The following is a 23,063-nucleotide window of genomic DNA, read 5'->3' as shown; positions in this document are numbered from 1 at the left end:
CGATGCAGTCTCACACTGCACTTTTCAGGTGAGATCCCTCTAAATCTTTGGATATTGATCACACGGAACTGGCCATAAAAGTTCAGCCTAAGTTTGTGTAAAATGTTGATCGTTGGATGAATATGTGCATGTGTATCCTAGATCTTGGATTGTGATATACATATCACGGAACAACGTATGAATGTGGAACCTGAGATCAGATTTATCTACATGCGTGTTAACACTTGATCCCGAAGAACTCTCTTATCTGCGGCAGGGCCAGCGGCCGCAACACTATGGTAGTGTTGTGAGTGTTTGACATTTGTCATCTTATAAATATGTATTCTAGCAAAACTTTCTCCCTCAGTGACTAAAATGCAAAACATAAATGAAAAAAAAACAATCTCCAAATTTCGATATATAATTTTATAATGCAAGTCTATAAATATAATCATAATTTGTGCTTAGAGCACTATGAGGCTGTAAGGAGGACATCTGATGTTACATTATATGATCATCAAGAGCAAAACAGTCTAGAAAACAAGTAACCATTGCAATCTTGCACAACATCTAGCAAAGGAGATATCTGACACGCTTCGCTAGCTTAACGATCCATCCATTTCTCTAAAAACTTGTTTCAGCGACAATGGCAATGCGATGATGCATCACTGAAGCACCCATCGGTGTTCAATCTCGTAGCAGCGGAGACAACATCTCTCAGCGTGATGAATAGGTAAGCCCTCTGAGAAGTCTCGGGATCTATGCCGAGCATGCCACATATAAAAGTCCGAATATCGGTGCATGATGGAAATGTAAGTTCTTGGAGCCCAAAGAGGCGTCTCTGAATTTATTTTCAGATTTGGGATCTCAGTGAAAACTGAAGCAGCTATGTGAAATTGTCTTTGAAGAGACTTGGCTGGTTTAGGTAGCGTGAAGCAACTGATCGAGTTTGTGCCATGTTTCGACGAGAAGATGCTACAAATATTATTTTTAACTCAAATTTAAAATACCAATTTGTTTCTAACTGAACCGATGGGATTGCGTTTGAACCGAGCCTAGCTTGAAGAGTGAAAATATAAAATACATCAATCAATTTGTTCACGGGATCGTAATTTTCTTACTTGTGTTGTGTCAAACAAAAAGATAAAATAATATATTTTATTTCACGAGAAAAAAATAGACACATACATTCATAATATATTGATTAACATAGTAAAATCAAATGTGACCAACAAACATACTTTCTTCATAAAAACTCAGAAATTGTAAAGATATGTGGTTTTCATAATTTGAATCAATGGCAACCGTCAGGTGCCATATAATCGCATATTATCCCGGTAAAAAAACCGCCACCATCTTTCCGTGGAGGAACAATGTATTCTTCATGATCGCCTAATTGTTTGGCACAAAACTTTTTGCAAACTTCTTCACACAAAGCTAGATCAGGCTTCTTAGCCACTTTCATGCATTGATTTGGAATACAATGCTTTACACACATTTCTATATTAGTTGAATGAGAAGTTTGTGCCAGAAACACCATAGCGATGATCATGAAAACAATGAATGTTGTTTTCATTGTTTGAATTCCCATAACGAATGCGTTTGGTTACCGCAAAATTTAAATGAATATTACAGAGAGTTGGAATAGTGAAAAGGATAATTTGGTGAGTAATATTGGGTTAATGTAGATAACTTATATAATAGAAATGGGGATAACTATTTTTAGTAGTTGTTTCTATCAGTTTTTTTTTTTGCTTTTTGTTTTTGTTTCTTAGATATATAGATCCAATAGTTTTGTAAAGATGTGCTTTACCTTTTTTAACCCTTCAAACAATATAATGCTATGAGAATCGATGATTAATCTCCGTATTGCAAATCCTAGCTTGCACATATAACCATATGGCATTTTGGTTTATTTTGTAACCATATATTGTTATGAATATTTTTTTTTTGTTATGAATATATATTTGTAACAAGTAACAACATATACATTATCTAAAAAGATTCGAATAGTGCAATAATAGATGTGAATTGAATAATAACTCCTAACGGATCCTGATGAAATCAAGTAAGATTAGTCATCGACTCACAACATCTCTGGAGATCGAAAAAGACATAATCGTAGGATCTCGATCGCTAGTGTCGTTTTATTCTGTTGTTTTCTTGCTTGTTCCCATGTGATGCTAAAAGCTTTTTTAAAACAATTAACAAAAAGGGTTTAGAAACAAAAAAAAATCAAATATGAAAACAGAAAAGATATCCTGTTTATAGACCCATACTATAAGAACTCCGTAACAGGAACATGACTCGAATCCTATCCAAAGTTTCTCCATGCCTCCCATGTGCTCACTCTTTTTAGTTTTTGTTTTACTTTGCCATGTTGTTCAAAAAAAAAAGTTTTACTTTGCCTTTTTATATTTAAAATTTCCCTTGTGTGTGCTCTCTGGATAAACCTTGTAGGACTTACTTTTATTTCCTTCAAAATTGACCCAATATCCATGTCAATTTATAGATATATAATAGAATCTAGAAATGAGGATAACCATGACAAATCTATGAGGGTAGACGATCTATTTCCCCACGATAACTATCATATAGCATCAGATCTCCACTGAACTATGATCTCGTTCTAGATCTCATGAATCGAAAGTTGTAAACTTATTTCTCTTCGAATCAATAGTTATAAACTTAATTCTCCATAGATGATGGTTTTAATTGGTTTACTGTTAACCAAACAATTTAAACCAACTTAACCAAACAAGAACCCCATTTTGTAAAAGAAAAAAAGATTGATCTTCTTCTTCACGATCTTCTCCCATGTTTTTTTACTAAACCTCTTATGATTTTAAGTCAAGCATTTTGGATATCAAACTCCTTGTCCTCATGACTACTCGTCTCTGTTTCAATTTTCTCATGTTAGCAAAAGCAGTAAAAGGCATAGACTTTTTTTTTTTGAATTGTCAAATTTTTTTCAATCCAAAATTTTTTTTTACAAAGAATGTGTTATTTCTTAGCAATCTGAGATTGCCATTTTACATTTAAATTCAAACCCGATCTATTCAGCTTCCATGTATGATTTTTAGAAGCCAACCAGACTTTTATCGCATCTTTGTATCTTCTCCAAATTTCTCCTATGTGTGAATCGATACGATTCGTGTGTTGTAACTAAAGCTGTTGCTCGTGTTGGTAAGCTTCGTGTGACTTTTGATGATTAATAATAAGGGCAAGATGGCTGTCGAAGAAGATAAAAAAAATTACATATATAATTTGAGTTTTTGTTTGGTTTAGTTGATTTTAAATGTGTTTAGTTAATACTCCCTCCGTTTCATTTTACTTGTCGTTCTAGACTTCGACACACACACAGATTAATAAAACATTTAAGTTTATCTATTTACTAGATAAAAACATCATTACCAATACATCTAACCAGATTTCAACCAATAGAAAATAGATTAGAATAAAAAGTCAATAAATTTTGCATTAAAATCATAAAACGACACTAATTTTGAAACAAAATTTTTGCTTTAAAACGACGTCTAATTCGAAACGGAGGAAGTAGTAAACTGATTAAAACTAGTAAACCAATTAAAACCATCGTCTATGGGAAATTAAGTTTCGAACTATCGATTCGTAGAGAAATAAGTTTATAACTTTTGATTCATGGGGATCTAGAAGATGTCGTCATAGTTCGGTGGAGATCTGATTCTATATGATAGTTATCGTGGGGAAATAGATCGTCGAGCCAATCTACAAAGAAGTAACATTACTTTTAGCTAATTAACTATTCAGGCATAGCGTTGTGCTTAGAGCATCATTAACGGAGGTTCTTAGGACAGAGCTCTTAGCGGAATATAAGAACCCGACTCTTAATTTTTAACTGAAAATGCTAAGAGTCGGCTCTTAAATAAGAGATTTAGGAGCCGACTCTTAACTTTTTCAGTTAAAAGTTAAGAGTCGGGTTCTTATATTCTGCTAAGAACCATGTACTAAGAACTCTGCGTTAATGATGATCTTAGGGAAAGATCTTTTATACAAGTATGTAGATATTTGACCAAAAAAGAAAAATACAAATATGTAGATATACTGTGTATATATTATCTTTAAAATTCTCAAATACTATAATGTCAACACCTTCATTAGTTCAGCTGATTACTCTGAAAGCAGGCCAAGTAATAGGTTTGGATATGAAGAATATGTTTACATGTGAGCATGGGTAGCTTACATGTGAATTGGGTGATTCTAATCACATTAGATTGTGTGTTTAGCTTATCTCTTATTATGCATAAAAATCAGCATAAATAGTTGAAGAAGCCAGCTATCGGTTGGAGAAGCACTGATAATGAAGTCATATGCAGATATATATACATTTTCTTATATGGATGTATTGGTTAAAGACATTAATAACTTCCATCATTGAGTCGTATATTGTAAAGGAAGTATGTGGGATGGTCTACCTAAAAAGTGATGATACATTGAAACTCATCACTACACAAACATATCACCTATCAATGTTTTTTCTTTTATTTAAAGTCTTTGGGTTTTTAGCTCTTGATATCGAAGCCTGTCTCTTCACCTTCTTTTTCCTTTAGATCATGTGAACGCCCAAAAATCTTGACCAACACATAAAATGGACCCCTTTTATGTTCACACACCCAAGACCCCCAACTTTATAAAATTAGGTCAATCTAGCTCCCAAACTTTAATAATTACTCCCATTTGTTGGATAAGCACGTGATTTCAAAGTTTGTAAAGACAAGCAGAAGACTTAATTTGAACAGTTTTCAAGATGATTAGCAAATAGGGAGAAATTTCATCAAACCCTAAGATGAATCTGATCTTTTGTTTCGCCCAAAGAAGTAAGAATTGTAGATGAAGCGATATGGTCTTTGATAATGCAGACTTCACACTCCATTTGGTGTGAGAAAGCCAACTTGAGAAGCAAACATAATTATTCTCTATATGAACTAAAATAATCCATACTGTATATAACAAGAGTTTGAGTTATAATTAGTGAATGGGACATTAATGGATTCCTATTACATTTTCGAAAAATATATCTCATGGAAATATGAAATTTCGATCAGCTGCCAAAAAAAATAAAACTTGAAGTTAAGATGAGAAAAAGGAGTTTGAAAATGGAGAGAGGCCTCCAAAATCACTCACACATATCAAACAAAGAATGATGACTTTGTCTTGGTGGAACCCTCATACTTAGATACATTCTCTTTTGGATTACGAATACTACAAGTGGATGTTTCTCGGCCAACACGTCCAAGTTTATTAACAACAAAAGAATATAGATTTTCTGTTCATAGTATTCTTTTTCTAGATTATTGATTAGTTTAAAATAATATCTGTCACACACGGATCCACAAGCGATCAGTTATGCTTCTTCGAGTATCTGTCCGATTCCATATCTTACAAGAAGATCCGGAGTATTCGTCTAATTGGTAAAATTAAGCAATATCTGAATCCAAAATTAATATTAATTACTTGTTGAACGTTCCTAGATATTATTATCGCTAAAAGATATTGTATATGCATAATTAAACATCATAAATACTTTGAAATATGTTGTCCATTTTACAAACAAACAAAAATTACACAAATAAAGTCCCATAAGAGCTAAGCTCGAGATCTGTTCGTTAATAACGGATGCATGACCTTAGTATATATATAGATTAATTTTCTAGATTATGCCAATATCTGAAAACAGTAATGTCTGCAAAATCTACTGATTAAAATAAACCATCATATCTAATGGATAGTTGATTAGAATATTATCACAACTAAAAAGGCTTGTCATTTTTCTTTCTTTTCCCGTTTCTTCCAAGTAGCTAAAAGGCTTTATCTACTTGAGAAATAATTCAAATAATATGAAATATATATATATGAAAACACTAATATATTCGATATATATTACGAAACTCAATTTCAGACCTAATCACATCTCATTTCTTATCTCTCTGTTTCTCCTTTACCCTCTCTCTTCTTCTCTTCTCTCCTTCGGTAGTGAAAATGGTTATGTACAAAGATGATAGCTCACCATACTGTTTTTTCCATCCGAAGGAAGAATATGTTGGTGTGTGCCCACTCTGTTTGAACGAGAGGCTTCTGGTTTTAGCTTCGAAGCAGAGATCGTCAAGAACCAAATACTCTTCATCTTCACCAGTCATTAACCTCCCTAAGATCTTCACCTTGAGCTCTCTCCTCAGTCGCCTCGATCTCCGTCACCGCAGGAAATTCCATCCATCCTCCGATCTTGACGTCTCCACAAGCCAAGAAGGTACACAACTTTACACATATCTATAGTATAAATGCTTATCTCATACACACAATTTATGTTTATACTTCATATACACATTAATGTTATTTTGATAAATTTTAAACTAATTCCAATTGGATAATTCCCTTTTTTGGTTTACTCGGTATGATGATGATTCGATGGCTACGGCTAATTATCATTTATAGTTCTTGAAAGTTATGTATAATCTATAGATAATCTTAATTGTTTTTTTTTTGAGGAAAAATAATCTTAGTTGTTGTACAAATCAATGAATAATTGAAATTTATTTGTTTTCCTTTGTGTGTGTGTGTTCAGATTCCTTTATATCAATAAAATTCGAAAATGATGGAAACGCGTCATGGGAGAGGAAAACAGTGTCAAAGGTTTGTGTAGACAACACAAGCTCAGCATGTAAGGAGCAGCAGTCCCTTATAACGAGCAGTACGAGTATCGTCGAGCGTAATAGTGTCAAGTCATCTCTCAGGTGGCGCAAACGTATTGGTCATCTTTTCCATGTCATCAAACTCAGATCAGGATGGTCCACCTCTTCTCGTCATGTGGCATCATCCAAGGTCGAAGGAACCAAAGTGAGGAAACAGGGTTGGATGGTGAGGTCCGTGAGGACCTTGACCAGAAGAAAATCCAGGAAAAGTAAAAGTTGAATTTTTCATATATTTATTTATTACAACTAAAACAAAATATTTTTGGGTGTTTAAAAAAACTAATTTTTTTTTTCTATTGCTTAGTTTTTTTTAGTTTAATATTTTGTTTGGTCGTTTTGTCAATGATTGATGCCTCTGTTTAAAGAAGAAATATTTTGAAGTTTTTTGTTGTTGTAAGTAATGACATTGCTGGGTCATCCATAAATTAAATCGTTGAATTAATTGATTAGATTTTTGTAAACCTAGGTGTATTGCATGTAACCTTTTGTGTTTGTTTTCAAAAAATAGTTTACATATAATTTCTCAAACATATGTAAAAGGGACAAGAGGATTGCCATTTACCATACCTCTTTGTTGGCATGTGGTCTGAATCTGATAAAGTGATTAAAAGATGGGGAAGGGTCAAAATAGCCTTTTATCACTATTTTCAAAATAATAATATTTCATTTTTTTATTGTTTTAGTTATAATAGTTCTTCTGGGTTGGGGACGTCCTCTCCTTTTAATGGGGTTTTATCTCAAGAGGTTTGTAAGTTGTAACCTGGCAGCAATGTATCTCGCCAATATCTTTCACATTTGTAATTTGCAAATGTTAATGAGATTTCAGTAAAAGAAATAGGAAGCTAAAGAAAGCGAGGAAAAAAAAAAACAAAAGTGAGTTGATTTTAACTAAATAACTAGATTTTGATCCGCGCATTGAAAACGCAGATTTTATGATTTATATATGAAGTTGGATATGAGATGTTATTTTGAGTATATTGTGTATTATTATATTCTAAAATCGTATTATATCGAATACATAAATTTGTTTAAAATTATATAACTTATAAATAAGTTTATTCGAGTTTTTTTATATACACTCTTATGTAATTCTTTCTTAAGGATGAAAATTCTACCCAAATTTGATAAACGAACCAAACCAATACGAAATATAGGTCGAGGTTCGGGATTGGGAAAAAGTATCTATTAGATTTTTTTGGACCTGCGGGTCTCTGTTAGACTCCGGGTACCCAAAGTACCCAGAATGTTTTGTTCATATTATGTATATTTGAGTAATTCATATATGTTCTCAGTATAATAATATTATTTTAAATTCCGGATTCGCGTTTTATGTTATAGTTTCAGGTTTTGGGTAAAATTTCAAATTTTAAAAAATATATTTAAAATATTGGATATTTTTGGTTCTAGGATAATATTTTGGTCTTTTAGATATTTAGTTATTTCTGGTATTTGTTTGATTTTGGATATTTCTGCGTTTTGATTTTTTGGCTTTTCGGATTCTTTAGATTTTTTGTCCTAAATACTCGAACCGAGCTAGACTCATTACGTAGCCAAATTACATAGTAAATTTTACAGATACTTGAATTATTGACTCAAACTAACCTGGAACTAAAAGGAACCGATCGTGAACAAAAAAAAAATTCAAATACCTAGTTGGATATAAATGCCCAAGACCCAAAAAACTTGGACCTGAAAGAAACCGATTTATATTTGACCCGAAGACCTGAATGCTCAAATCAAACCTTTCATTATATTTTTGTGCATTTTATAAAAGTTACATTTGTTCAGTTGGTGAAACTTAAAATTTATTTGAGAGGTTTTTGGCTAATTTAATAGTATAAATTTGTAGGTTTTTTGTTGAGCAGTAAAAAAATGATTTGTTGGGTATTTGATAATTTTAAACTTATCTTAAATACTAAATTTTTATTTATCAATAAAATAAAATTATCATAATATATAATTTTTAAATTTATCTTAATTATGAAGTTAATGAGACATATTTAGAGAAGAGTATAATAAAGTGTACGAAATATTATATTTTAGTGAACCAAATTTATGTGATCGTATATATATGGTATAATATTTTCGTTTACAAAAATATATGGGTCCAAAAAATAAAAGCTTTGACTAAATGATTGTTAGATAAATTTAAGATAATATATTGTTTGTCCAAATCAAAGTAAGACCAAAATATTATTAGTTAATGAAAAGGTCCAAACAACCTTTTTAAATAAATTTATTAAAACTCCTTCGTAAAAGTATTGATTTTACATGAGGTTTTTGGAATTCTTTTGTGACTTTTAGTGCTCACCGTTAGTTTCCTTTTTCTCATTTTATAAAATAAATAAATGAGAGTAGTACCATTTTAATGCAAGAGGAGAGTCCATGTTAGGTTGTTCACAATAGTGGGAAACATTGTAGCACAAAAAAAGACCCCAACGCCTTGCCACATTCACATTGTCTTATAGTTGTCTCTGTTGTACACATTGTATACTTCCAAATACTAAATCAAAAGTACTTTCTTATAAAATATTATAGCTGAATTTGTGAGATAATTATAGGACATCATCGGTTTATGTTGGAGAATTGTCATTTCATATGTTACCTAAGTTTACCAAGTTCATGTTGATTTGAAACGAAATAGGTTAAAATGTAAAATCACTAGTAGATTCATTTGACAATGTTGATTTTGATATATGATCTTTTTTGTGCCGTGAGGTGACTACTCAAGGAAAAGAGTTGCTTTAGTTTGTTTCTAAGATCAAGCAAAAGTAGGAAAGCAATGCGACTCCCCCAATAAATTATATAAGAATTTTATCAATGTGGTAGGTCTGATGCGAGAGAAAACCTAATTTTTAGGTTGATTGAACGACGAGTCCATTTGTTGTTCTTTGTACTTTTCTCTACTTTTTTTGTATCTTTTTCACTTTTTATATTTTTAAAACTATTATTAAAAAACTATATATTGAGCAGATTACCTGGATGTTTAGTGACTGAATGTTATTTTTTTGGGATTAGGAGTACTTCTATTTATTCAGATCGAAACTTGAAACAAGTTCTACTATATAATAACCATTGAAGAGTCCACCAAGAAATTAACAGGTCTCCAAATACAGCAGATCTGGATAATGGAGAAAAACGAAAAAGTATGATCGAAAATATGGTGATTTTGATAAATCCGGATAATTAGCTTCGTTTTGAGACCTACATAGCACATGGGGATTGTTTTTTTTTTCAAGTTTATGAGTGATTTTGCATAAATTTTGTAAATTTGGGTTTCTTTTGTCGAGAGCGTTGGCTAGCTGTAGGGTTAAAAACGGGACCATTTTTATAGATGATCGTATTCAAAACCAGGAGCAGGACCACGCACCAATTCCCTGATTACCTAACATAAAGATTTTGAACAGTTAATGACATTTTTCAGAAAATATATAGCTTGAAATTATATATCATTCGGATTGATCCATAAGTCCTTGCAATTAATTACCACATGCAAAAATAATTCTAATGCAAAATTTCATGTAATGGGCAAGGCAAGGATCGTTGGTCAGGACGTAGCCCCATTGGTGGACGCATGTAGTTATCCGATGTTGAGAATAATTGGCATGTTTCGACTTATAATCTGATGTTGCATGGATAATGCATGTTCTAAACATATATTTAAATGTTAGTCATGATTCATGAGTGACACCAACATGTGGGATTCAAATTTCAAAGTCTTGTACTAAAGAGCATGACGTATATACTTAATACTTGGAACTACTTTAACAGCAACACTTATCCAATTTCGTATCTGACGATATGTGCATATTTATACATGTATATGTGTACTTTTCATTGCATTTGTATGAATATGCTTATGCTGCTAGTAAGCAGAGCATATAGATAGCGTAAAGAAGGTGGGGGAACTCGAAGCTGAGTGCATGAATCTGGCTAAAGGATCATCACTACCATCTAATCTGTCCTCAGATAGTCATTCAGATGAAGCAAGAGGAGTGGATTTTCTCTGGCTCATAGGGAACATCAGCATTGACTTGTGAGCTAAATCAACTCGAGATTGAAAAATTCAGTGATTAGGGGACTAACTCTTCTACCGAAGTAGATATTATGGATGATATCTTTGAGATGGAACGTCTTGTGGCTCTGCCTAAGACGCTATAAACTCTAAGACTGAATATGAACTGAGCTTAAAGGAGACGTTGGAGAAGGTAGACATAGAAAAGGATGAGCACCAAAGTGAAAACTAAATGTTGTGAAGAAATTGAGCTCAGAGTTGACATAAAATGGGAAGAGAGATCAAAAAGGAGCTTAAACTAGCCAATGAACCAAAGACATCACCATCTCGTCTTCGAGCAATTTGTTCTTGAAGTTGGTAGTCCAATTTGCTGTTTAACCGCAGGTTTTACTATAAATGTCAGATTCTGATTTGCTCTTATGGAACTGGAGCAATCTGAATCAGCCTCAACTTAAAGTGTTTGAAAACAGTGCACGAATGATCAAGACACAGTTTAGTAGATTTATCGGAGAGCATATAAGTGTGATCCATAAGGTATTGGACCGAGAGAAAGGTTATGGTCCTTGAAACAGCTTGGCTTCAATTCAATACCGAACCAAGAGGTATCAAAGCTCTTTGAGCTGACTGAGACACATAAAAAAAAAAATGATCAACAAATAACATTTACATGTAGTTTTTCCTTATAGTACATACAAAAAAAATCTGAAAGCTAATAGAACATAGTAGCAAAGCGCCTCAGACATAAACAACAAATGAGTGTGTAGTAGTAGCCTTACAATAAACCCTGGATTCAGTTGATGATTGCTCTTAAATTGGCTTAAATCATTCTACATGGTTGCTCTTCTCTTGATTTCGTCTGTTGCTTCTCTCTCTTCTAAAAGCATGGAACAGATCCATTCCAAGACCCACATTGAGTATATTCATTCCAGCCATACCAAACAGAGCGAGCGGCCACTCCACGCCCCTCCCAAACTTACGCGCGTCTTTGATCAGCTTGACAGTGATGAGAATGTGAGGAACGCACCTCGCAAACACAAAGGCCGTCCAGTTTAATACCCACTCCAGTTTCACCAAGGCCGTGTTGCTGTCTCGGATTCCCGCCATCCTCCTCAGCTTCCTCACGTGCAGAAAGATCGAATGCATCTGTTTTTTTTTTACACATCAAATTGTTTATATATGAAACTATAACTAACAAATGCAAAAGAAAGCTTATTTGAAACGCACCTCGCAAATGAGAGTGAGGATGAGGTAGTTGATGGTAACGTTACGGTAAAGAGCCAAAGTGAAGCAAACGAGGAGGACGAGGTGGTGAACGAGAATGGAAGGGATCAAGCCGCTGTACAACCGGTACTGAAGCATATCCCACTGGTCATAAGCAAAGTAGCCGCAAGAGGAACACAGAGCTTGGTACGCCCATCTCCAACTCCCACCAACGAGCTCCGAATGATCGAACATCTCGTCTACACCTTTGGCTAAGCATTGGTTGAGCAGAATGAAAACCACTACGAGCGATTGCAAAATCATTAATCAGTAACTGCACCATACACACAAGACAAGGCGAAGCAGAAAGGGAGACCTGAGGCGGAGGTGATGATTGAGTGTAGAAGCGAGACGGAGGTGTTGACGAAGAGAGGGTCGCGAGAGAGGCAAGAGCGAACGAACCAATTCACCGATTGAAAGAAGCATCCGCCGCCAATCACCCAGAGAAGCTCTGTTCTTAGGTTGAATGCAATCTCAAACACGACGGAGACTAGCCATAGAAGCAGCGTCGCTAGGAAGAATTGCCCCGCCCCGTTCTTCTTCGCGGTTCCCGTCCTCGCCATTAAAGTTTTTATCTTTTTGAGATTTCCGGCTAACTTTAGCCCTAATTTTGATTTCTCGGCTCCTCCGACTATCTATCTCCTCTGTTGTGTTTTACGTTAATAAGTTTGTAAGAGCGCGTTTAGGACGCAGCCGACACGTGTCCATCAGCAAGACTTGTTCTGTCCTTTATGCTGAGTCATCCAACAATTATAATTACGAAACTGTAATATTACAACAAAGCCGACATTAATATATCTAATGTGCCGACATTAATATATCGACACCTATTATGGTATAAGGTGCCTATTCAGCCCATTTCAGCTACAGCCCAGTTATGTCTTAACTATTGAGATATCCATTCGGATTATATTTTTTCAGATTTTTGGATTCTGAGCATCTTTAAGAGTGGGACGAGGAAGGGGTTTTTATCAGAATTATATTAGTAAAAAAAAAAAAGTAAGTGAAAAAAAAATAAGAGTATATCAAACGCACAACTTTTTGGAACCGGTTTTAAATCTTAATTGTATACCTGTCAATTATTTTATTGGTTTTATTATCTGGTTTTAATTAAATTATAATTATCTAATAAATTTGTAATAAAATATCAGTATTTTACGGTTCGGATATCCAATTTAGATATCCAAGTCATGTTCTAAGAGCATCTACAAAAAACACTCTACAACTTCAAATATGAAGTTTTGAAGAGTGAAACTTTATATTTGAAGTTTCACTACTCAAAACTTCAAATTTGAAGTTTAATATTTTTATTTTCATTTTGGTCTCTACAATCACATATCATCTTTATGATTCATAAATAATTTTTTGTTTATTGTTTTAATCCTTATAAAAATTATATCTCATATATATTTTAATTTTTGTTTACATATTTTAAATTTTACACATAAAATTAAATATAACTTTAAAATAAGATTTAAAATATTTTAAATTAGATTTAGACAATAATAATATACAAAAGAAACTTAACAAAAAAGATTTTTTAAAATTACATGAAGACATAACTATTACACAAATTTAAATATTGCAACAACACTAATAGTCAGGTAAGTTTGATCTGGAACATTCAAAATTTTCAAATATGATCCAAATTTTTTTTTTATACTGAAGATGGTTGTTGTTGTTATTTTTGATGTTTTTTCGTACAATTCTTTATTGTTCACATCGAACATATTTACGAGTATTAATATCATCAAAAATAAATTAGTCTTTTAGCAATATTTTATGTTTCTCTTTTTCTTTCTTGTTCTGATCTTATGTATTTACAAGTATCAATATCACCCGATTTCAACAACTTTTAGCTCGCAATCTACAAAGTAAATGAGAAGAGAGCCATTTTTACTTCGAAATGCACTAATAATATATGCATTACGAAAATTATTTTATGGAATAATATGATATTTTGTTTGAAGTTTAATATTAATTAAGTTATTTTATTTAAATTTTTATAGAATATTTTATTTATTAATATTATTGTAATATGTTTATATATATGCTAGTTATTTACAAAGTTTTATGAATTCAAATTAGTTATGACAAATATAAAGTCTATATTATAAAATACAAATAGTTTTGAAGTTGAGTTTGAAGTTTTGCATTTGGAAAAAAACACTTTTAAACTTCAAATATAGAGTTTTGGAAACTTCAAAATAGAATTTTTTTTTGTGATGCTATAAGGCTTTTTAGTGGATATCTAACATATTAAAAAATAAAAATAATGTAAATGTAGAAAAGAGAAACATGAGAATTTCCTAAAACAGAACTTATGAGCACAAATATATGTTTTTAATTGAGCAATTTCTAGAAAAGACTTAAAATAAAAATAAAAATTACAATATTTAGAAAAATGATAATATTTTAGCATTCAGAACCTCAAATGGTTATCTATACCGTTGAGGTTGCTCTAACGTCTTATCAGATTTTTTATTGAATTTTTCAGATTTTTGGATTCTAAGTTCATAAATTTCATTCAAGTTTTATATAGGTTCGGTTAAACATTATTTCAGGTTTGGATAGATTTTATAATTCTGTCTACAATCTATCTTTCATCTATTTTGGGTTCGATAAATAATATTTTGGTTCATTTCGGATAAAAATAAACATAAATATAAGTATTTGATATATTTATTTCAACTAATTTAGAATTTAGAATTGAGTTTTTCGAGCTTTTTCAGTTTTGAGTTGGGATCAAATTCAGATAAAATATCCAAAATCCAAAACAACTCATAACTGATTCTTCACATATTTTTCACATATTTTTGTATCTCAGAGCAGGTGCATAGATTTATATTGGTTCGGGTTCAATTACAACTACCTAGGCTCGGAGATCTAGAGGCAAACCTGCTCATGCTATACAAGATTACAACAAAAAAATCAAGTGTGTTCTTTTGTTAGTTGTTACAGACACACCACAAGAAAACAAGATATCATATGATTATATTTATAGACACAAAACACCAATCATCAAACTCGAACATTTTGAAACCAATGTTTCAAAGTATAATGTTATTTCTCAAACCGGTTTCCAAACCGACAACACCTCCTGGAACATCTCCAGCATCAGTTCACGATCAGCTTGCCTGAAGAAACCGCTGATCTCCTCTCTGACATCATAAATCTTGCCGAAATCAAACAAATACATCAAACACCCTTTCTTCAGCTTCTCCAGCTGATAAAGCCAAGCCTCTTGCAGCCTCTCCAGCACATTCCCGGAGTTTATATCTTCCATCAGGCTCTCCTCGCAGGCCGCTTTCAGATCAGTGATATCGTACTTGTTCGCTGCTCCTAGAAGCGCGAGCCTGTGTTTCCAGAAGTCTTCTTGCGTTATGTTACCGTAGAGGTAGCTGAGGAGCGCCATGCAAGACTCTCTAGACATGTCGTCGATGTGGATGGTGGAGGACTCTTTCTCCTTGAGGTCGTGATGGAACATGCTTTTGAAGACGTTTGAGCTGGCCGAGAGGATGGCTTTGTGAGCGGAAAGGGTCCCGCCGGATGTGTGGATGGTTACATCGGAGAGGATGTTTTCTTCTAGCATACGGGATAGGCATTTGAGAGTGGTTTGAGTTGAGATTGATTGCATTGTTGTATCCGTTGGCCAAACAGGAGAAGCTTCACCACCCTGTATAAATTAAACGCTAGAGAGTTGGCGAAATTTGCATCTTAATTAAAAGAAAAATCTGAAAAACATACATTCAGAGGGCAGATTTTGAGATCAAGGAACTCGACATCAATGGTGAACCGACCGTGGAAGCTTGAGTCCACATGCCACACACAATCATCAGTCGTACGCAGCAGCTTCTCATAGACTACAATAGTCACTAATTTAACTTCAACCACCACAGCACAAGTTAAATAGACAAAAACAACAAACAGTGGATATACCAGGAGAGATGTATAGCCTACGGTTAGGGCCAACGTTGGAGACACGAAGAACAAATTTAGCAATAGGAGGTTGTTCCTTGGACACACGAGAGAGTTCTGGGAAGAGCCTAACGGATAGGTAACGATTCCTCTCTATAGACAGATGCCTTCATCAATCCAAGAACACATGAATCAATCAACAGAATTATAAAAAAAAAAAAAATCAAAAACTTAGATTTTACCAATTCCAGATTCCAACTTTGAAAGGATCGGACTTTTTGAAAGAGCAAGGTCCAAAGTTTTCAATCCGCCATTGAGCTAACCTCGAGATTGTCTCCACCTTCGTGTCCCCCATCCACTTCTCTAACTCAAAGATTCTTTTTGACTTCCTTTTCTCTGGAAAACGCTTTAGTGCTTTACTTCACGCCATATGACACGACCCAAGCAAGCAACTAACACACAGACACAACAGCCTTCATCGTCCGCCACGTGTACGGAGATGGGCAGGTTTTTCGTTTTTAATCATTTACCCGGTTCGTTCCGGTTTAGTAAAGACGAGATGAAACAACGAGAATCACACTCACTCTTCGTCGGATGTCGGGTTTTCTTTTTTTTTTTTTTTAACATTTAACCGGTTTGTTCTGGTTTAGTAAAGACAAGATAAAACAAACAACTCACTCGTGGTCGGGAATGGAAGTGAGAAAGTTCAGAAATGGCGACGGAGAATAAACCGAAGATTGTGTGGAACGAAGGGAGACATAGATTCGAGACGGAGGATCACGAAGCTTTCATTGAGTACAAGATGAAGAACAACGGGACCGTCATGGACTTGGTTCGAACTTACGTGCCGTCTTCAAAAGGAGGATTGGGTTTGGCTTCGCATCTCTGCGTCGCTGCCTTCGAACACGCCTCCTCTCGCTCCTTCTCCATCGTCCCCACTTGCTCCTACGTTTCCGTAAGTTGATTCTTCCTCCTTTGCGATTCGTATACCGTTTTTTTGTATCTTATGATGAAAGTCTCGTCTTCTTGGCAGGAAACGTTTCTTCCCCGAAACCCGTCTTGGAAGTATCTGGTTTACACAGAGGAGTCCAAGATCCTCAAATCTAGCATGTGATCAGGCTCTCTTGCTTTGCGTTTGGTGAATAAAACATAAAACATTACATTATTAAGCCTTCTTTCATGTTTATGTAAACAACAAAATGTCAACATTTGGCGTGTAACAGCAACAAACAGAGACACTAGCAATGTTGTAGTCATAATAATCAAACCAAACATGCAAACATTATATTCTACATTGATATATTATGTTCTTTGTACATTGAGATAGGCGTTGGTTGATGTGTCACTCTAGCCGGTTACAAAGTAATCCATTTTCTCTGGAGGTAAGTTCAAGACCGATTGTTCAACCTGAATCACAAAAAAAAAAAAAAAGCAGATTCATATCAAATTAGCTATAGACTTGAAACCAACAAAGGGATATATAAAGCAATCTTTTTGTTACTTGCCTCTTCGAACGGGACGAAGACGAAGGGAGTCATACCCCTCTTGTGTGAGACGGCAGGTATATCCGGATTGTGAGTCTCGTCGTCTCTCCAATTCTCAACTACCCCAAGAATGTCCTCTTCTGTGCTACTTCCTTCCTCGTCGTTCACACCACTCGTCACTAGTGACAGCAAATCCATCCTGTTATTGGCTCCAATCGCCGTTCCTCTTAACCTATACATCACACCGCAAAAACAGAACACAAAGATCAAAAATGACTGCAAGCTACTCATAGAAATAGGACAAGTACTCGTAAGTGGATGTATTTGTCACGGTAGTTAAAAGTTCAAGCAATAATCCTTCCAAATGAATTCTATGTTCCCATAGCAAACCAAGCTTCTTATGCTACTATTGAAATGAAACTTACTCTATCCTGACATTTTGAAGGATTGTAATACCTTAAACGGATCCTTAAGACAGTAGGGAGCGTCCCTGGATACAGAACAGCTGCTTCGATCTGCCAAAAAAAATTAACATGTTTTCAGGAGATGGAAGAATTAATGCTGTTGATATACCAATCCAATACACAGTTAAGAGGCAGCTGACCTTGTCATCTGTCATTGACAATGTGTAAGTGCCTCTGTAAAGACCGTCTGCTTTAGAAGACTTAAAGTTCATGTATTTGGCAACATCCTTCAGCTTCTGCGAAGAGTTCTGGAGTAACCAAACAAAGAAAAAACAATGTAATTTATCAAAGTAGATGACGTTTATATATCTATCTACTTGGATTGAAGTGTACAAACCTTGTAAAGAAACCTGCCAGAAGGGTAGAATCTTATGTAGCGGAAGTAACATACCTGCCAAAAAGAAGATGCTATTCATTAGATGGGTCTGTACAAGATGCAAGTACAAGAGAAAAGACAAAGACTTTACAATGTGAACTGGATTTGTAATCTTCCACTCAGCAATTCCAGCTCGAATGTAAGTGTTTCTACTCACATAAATACCTGAGAATTAAGAAGATACAAGCCAAAAGTCTTTGAGAAATGGTAGTATCCGGAATAAGGCAAGTTTACTGAAGCAAGAAGAAGAAGAAGATTTACCGTCAGTACGAACTCTGGATCTAAGAAGCCACATTTTCCTCCATGATCCATCGTATTTAGACTGCAAGATCCTATAGTTTTCGATAACTCCAGCAGTCTGCCAAGCTTTCAAGCACGCGTTACGCCAGAAGACAGGGTTGCGAACAGTGTACCTCCACTTTCTGCAGACACAAGCTGCTCTGCCAAGGTCATAAGGCAACATCCGAGCAAACACCTACAAAAAAGTAACAACATATATATATATATATATATATCCATGAGCCAACTTCAGCAGCTAAAAAGAACAGATAGGGGAAGGCTCCAACCTCGAAAAGAAGCTCATCAGGCAAGGAACGATGGATCAATGCTGGATCGAACTGTGGTTTACTGCTTGTGCTTCCGAATGGTGCCACGGGCCTTACATGGACTCCATAGAGATCTGAAACAAAAGAAAGAGGAAAGCGTAAAAATCACACTGGCGCTAAATGTGTAAAGATTAGTAGTACCAAGCCAAGGCCTCTTTGTGATAAAGTATTGTACGGTCCTGAGCCGTAACGCAGATTCAAGCTCGGATGGTATGTTGAGAGCATCTGTTAAATCAAAACAAAAGAATCAATAATAAGTTAGATCAAAAACTCTTTCTTTTTTCTCAATTTTTGCACTTAAAACAAACACATTTCACGAGACTATATTTTAGATCAATTACTAAGCATTCTTTTTTTTTTTCATTCCGCGCAAAAGCTGTGTTTATTATGCAAATCAACACGATGAGTTTGAGCGATATATTAAAATCTATAAAGAAGATATCCATTCAGAGTCAGCTCCAATTTATCAAATCGCAAAACAGAGACCACCCGTGTTCTCGATAGATCATATATTGATCCGTGTGGGGCCAAGACGATAAGATTCAAAGCTTAAATCTGAAACTGAAATACCTGAAGTCATGGGAAATTGCTAGAGAATTGGGTGATGTTCCGAATGAAAAAACGAATTCGAGAGCGGTTTCGTAGCCGCGCTCCTCTGTTACCGGAAAAATAAGAAACAGGACGATAAGATCAAGACCAGAGACTTATTTTTCTAGGTGTTATTGGTTTATATATTTAGATTGATTTAGAAATCTATATAGTATTTATAAATCCAAATAAAATATGTAAATCTGAAAGTTTTTTCTCGGATTTGAGATTTTATATTTTTAACAAAAAAAAAATCCAAACAAATCCATTCAAATCCATTATAAAATTAAATATATTAGTAAATCCGTACAATTGAATAACACTTGATTTGATATAAAATTTATGAATCATTAAACCAATAACACATGATTTTAATACAGATTTGAAAATCATAGAATTAATAACGCTAAATTTAGTTTGGTATTTCAAATCCATTAAAATACAACAAACAATAACTCTTCTTTTCGTGTTGTCTCGAAAAAGGCTCACATTATTCACATGGAAACCGACGTTTCAAGGTCGGTTTTTTATATATTACTATGTTTGAACCAAAGTGGTCTGGTTTAGCTGTCTGACTCTTTGGTGGTTTATCATGTGGTTCCTAAAAGATGTGTGGTGCTACTGGTTCCGCATTACTGTATATTTATTTGTTTTTTCATTACGTAGAAAATGAAAACAGTATGCAGCTGAAAAATAAAGAGATTGTGTGACCCAGTGTCGTCCCAAACTTTTACGTGGCCTAAAGCCTATCAGAAAATGTGGCATTCTAATGTAACTTTTATCTAAAATTATTAAAAACAATGGTAGTAGTAATCTTCGAACCCCAAATATAGAAGTTGTATTTCACTTATTTAACCATTTCACCTACAAACAACTTCATAAATTGTGGTTTATAATTTACTTTATATTATGTGGCCTAAAGCTAATGCTTCATGTGCCTTAGTAGAGGGACGGGCCTGGTGTGACCCAAATCAATCAACACCGGTACACTCAGAAACTAATAGATCCACATGTTCAGTTTCGAATTAGACCAATAATATAGGGTGAAACCAAAAACAAGTTGTAACACTGGTATCTTTGCCATTAGGTTTAATCAAAAGCTAATGGCTTCAAAGCACAAATATACCTAGAGAAACTAATAATAGGCACACCTCTCAACAAAACTAGATCTTGAAATTTTAAAACTTCTAATACCTCCAGGGCAATTGAGCTTATGATCTAAAGTTTTAAGACAAACTTATGCTATCTTCGGTGTTTTTCATCACCAGATCATAGTAGTTTTTTTTTTTTAGAATTGAAACATAAATAATTATTCTTGCCAAAATTTTATGAAATAAAAACTATATGAAAAACTGTAAAATATTATATGTTTCACTTCTATTAGCATGCTAACAATTTTTTGTATTTTTGAGTTAATGTGTAACAAATTAATTGAAGACGATGGATGAAATACATTTGGACTACAATATATATGGATAAACTTTTATTCATTTTTTGCTTAGATCTATCTTTTCGTTTATGTAGTAGGTTTATGTATGGAAAGTTGAGATATTGTTTTATTTTAAGTGGATATTAGAGAATACATTAGTTATATTGTACAAATATTAGTTCAAAATGATCAAGGCGATTTAGTTATTAAGTTTACTAGTGAAACCAAAAAAATTGTTGGATAAAAGGTTTATTATATAGGTTTTTGGCCTTTGTATTTGTGTTTTGTTTATATTTAACGAAATATTAACACTTTTGATGCAGTTGGTTTTTCCATAGTAGCAAAACTCTTCCAATTAGTTGATTTTCAGTTTTTCTTGTATTTTGGTAGACAAAAACATAATTACTTCGGAGAGCTGCTTCGTAATTCTCAGCAGCAAGCTACTGTCCTTTCCCTCTCATGAAAAAAATCTTCTCAGCCATTTGATTTATTTTGATTTACTAAGCAGGCAAGCAAGCACACAGGGGCATGTCATGTAACTTAATTACTGAAAAAGCAAGCAGGCGGCATGTGAAGGTTCAGAAATAATTTTATGAGTTTTGTCGACATTTCTCGGACAGGTTTCGACTAAATGTTTCTCATCCTTCGAATCTCGTCCTGCTCTGAATAAACTCGGCAATCTTAATTAACACTTGGTTATAACTATCAAGGAAAACATTTCGACAACAAGACATCCCAGTCGAAATATTAATGTACCGAGTTGATATTATTTTAATTATGATCGGACCAACTCCAAACTGGTCGAGTAGAATTTTTCTCGACCAAAAATTAATTGGCTTGTGAGGGTCATTACAAAAACTCTGTAGGTACTGCACTCAGCTGAAATTGTTATAGAGAGTGGAATAGCAACGAAGGACGATATGTAGGATGTCTCTAGGGAGTTGCATGCTTCTTTGGTTTTTGCAATGGACAGAGTAAGTTAAAATTGAAAACCTTTTCTACTTTTTCTTTGTGTTGTGAACAGCCACGAATTAAGCAAGAAGACAGTAGAGAACAAAACGTATTGAGGCAAATACCCGTTTAGGGTTTCTTATTATTATGTGAATGAATAATCTTACAAACCCTTAGACCCATATTTATAGCAGCCTCAAACGATTTCCTTTTTCCTTTACGAATACATACTTATTTAGAAAAAGTAAATTTCCTAAACCTAAAAAAGGCATATCGATGCAACACTTTCTGCCGAGCTTTTACTGGTGCACAGAGATTTAAGACACACAGATGCAACACTTTGTTTTATTTCCTTTGTTAGTTGATAAATATGAATGATTTTGTAGGAAGGAGAAGCAAAGTTTGCAGAGATTCTGAAAGAAGCCATGGAAAGAGTAAGTTTATCATTATGAAACATTTGATTAAAATGTCAATGTTAATCGTTTTCCTGATGGTTTACTTTTATAACAGATAGTAGAGTTTGATGAGAATAGAAGAAAGTAAGTTGTTGATTCAAGGGCGGCAGTTCCTCTTTTCTTTTATGTAGACATCATTTTGAAACTATTTGATATGTCTAAACCAAGGATTTTGTTCCAGTATAATGTTCCAACGGTAGAAATTCTTCATGTTGATTACTAAACCTCTAAGCTTAAAATGGATTAGATTTCAATTTTTTTAGAGCATTTCCAACTTCCCTTTATTTTCTATTCTAAAATATAATAGTTTAGAGTAAAAATATTCTAATGGTATATTTTCTACTCTATAATAGAGTAAAAATAGATTTACTCTATATATAGAGTAAGAGCATCTCCAATATAAAATTTTATTTTTTCTCCAAAATAGAGTAAAATAGAATATAGAATAAAAAAACTCTAATCCTACTTCATTTCTTACACCATAATAGAGTAATGAACAAAAAAAATAGGTTACTCTATTTATGGAGTAAATCTCATTATGTAGTGAAAAATATAGTAGAGTTGGAGTATTTTTACTTCATACTCTCTTTTACTCTATTTTGGAAGAAAAAATAGACTAAAATTAGAGATGCCTTAAGTTGTTTATTTTTTGTTCATCACTTTATTTTTCACTATAAAATAGAATACTATTTGAGTAGAAATCAACTCTATTATAGAATAAAAAATAGAATAAATCATTGAAAATAGTATTAGAAACTTGGTCCCTAGACTTGCATTATACCACTTATAATATTAAAAATGAACAGAGTTC

General features: G+C 33.8%; 5 protein-coding genes across 5 annotated transcripts; 2 read left to right on the top strand and 3 right to left on the bottom strand.

Annotated features, from left to right (window-relative positions):
- Nucleotides 1-5,917: 5,917 nt before the first annotated feature.
- Nucleotides 5,918-7,162, top strand: LOC106292905. The gene is made up of 2 exons (XM_013728572.1): nucleotides 5,918-6,265; nucleotides 6,581-7,162. The coding sequence occupies exons 1-2, from the start codon at nucleotides 5,998-6,000 to the stop codon at nucleotides 6,925-6,927; spliced, it is 615 nt and encodes a 204-aa protein (XP_013584026.1). The 5' UTR covers nucleotides 5,918-5,997; the 3' UTR covers nucleotides 6,928-7,162.
- Nucleotides 7,163-11,361: 4,199 nt separating this feature from the next.
- Nucleotides 11,362-12,639, bottom strand: LOC106343741 (TLC domain-containing protein 2). Its single transcript, XM_013783040.1, has 3 exons — nucleotides 12,299-12,639; nucleotides 11,947-12,224; nucleotides 11,362-11,865 (listed from the first exon to the last, which is right to left on the bottom strand). Exons 1-3 carry the CDS (start codon nucleotides 12,543-12,545, stop codon nucleotides 11,545-11,547), a joined length of 846 nt encoding a protein of 281 aa, XP_013638494.1. The 5' UTR covers nucleotides 12,546-12,639; the 3' UTR covers nucleotides 11,362-11,544.
- A 2,230-nt stretch (nucleotides 12,640-14,869) lies between these two features.
- On the bottom strand, nucleotides 14,870-16,325 carry LOC106295345 (BTB/POZ domain-containing protein At1g21780). The gene is made up of 4 exons (XM_013731218.1): nucleotides 16,143-16,325; nucleotides 15,922-16,067; nucleotides 15,730-15,845; nucleotides 14,870-15,658 (listed from the first exon to the last, which is right to left on the bottom strand). The coding sequence occupies exons 1-4, from the start codon at nucleotides 16,253-16,255 to the stop codon at nucleotides 15,053-15,055; spliced, it is 981 nt and encodes a 326-aa protein (XP_013586672.1). The 5' UTR covers nucleotides 16,256-16,325; the 3' UTR covers nucleotides 14,870-15,052.
- A 245-nt stretch (nucleotides 16,326-16,570) lies between these two features.
- LOC106295346 (acetyltransferase At1g77540) lies at nucleotides 16,571-17,218 on the top strand. The gene is made up of 2 exons (XM_013731219.1): nucleotides 16,571-16,855; nucleotides 16,934-17,218. Exons 1-2 carry the CDS (start codon nucleotides 16,613-16,615, stop codon nucleotides 17,012-17,014), a joined length of 324 nt encoding a protein of 107 aa, XP_013586673.1. The 5' UTR covers nucleotides 16,571-16,612; the 3' UTR covers nucleotides 17,015-17,218.
- Nucleotides 17,058-19,541, bottom strand: LOC106295342 (F-box protein 7). The gene is made up of 10 exons (XM_013731217.1): nucleotides 19,400-19,541; nucleotides 18,971-19,054; nucleotides 18,791-18,903; nucleotides 18,486-18,699; nucleotides 18,316-18,389; nucleotides 18,186-18,239; nucleotides 17,989-18,096; nucleotides 17,841-17,899; nucleotides 17,406-17,616; nucleotides 17,058-17,307 (listed from the first exon to the last, which is right to left on the bottom strand). The coding sequence occupies exons 1-10, from the start codon at nucleotides 19,407-19,409 to the stop codon at nucleotides 17,248-17,250; spliced, it is 987 nt and encodes a 328-aa protein (XP_013586671.1). The 5' UTR covers nucleotides 19,410-19,541; the 3' UTR covers nucleotides 17,058-17,247.
- Between the last annotated feature and the right edge of the window lie 3,522 nt (nucleotides 19,542-23,063).

This window comes from Brassica oleracea, chromosome C5, assembly GCF_000695525.1.
Source record: "Brassica oleracea var. oleracea cultivar TO1000 chromosome C5, BOL, whole genome shotgun sequence".
In the NCBI taxonomy this organism is placed as follows: Eukaryota; Viridiplantae; Streptophyta; class Magnoliopsida; order Brassicales; family Brassicaceae; genus Brassica; species Brassica oleracea.
Note: the sequence above shows the minus strand (reverse complement) of the source record. Positions and strands in the feature narration are given on the sequence as shown.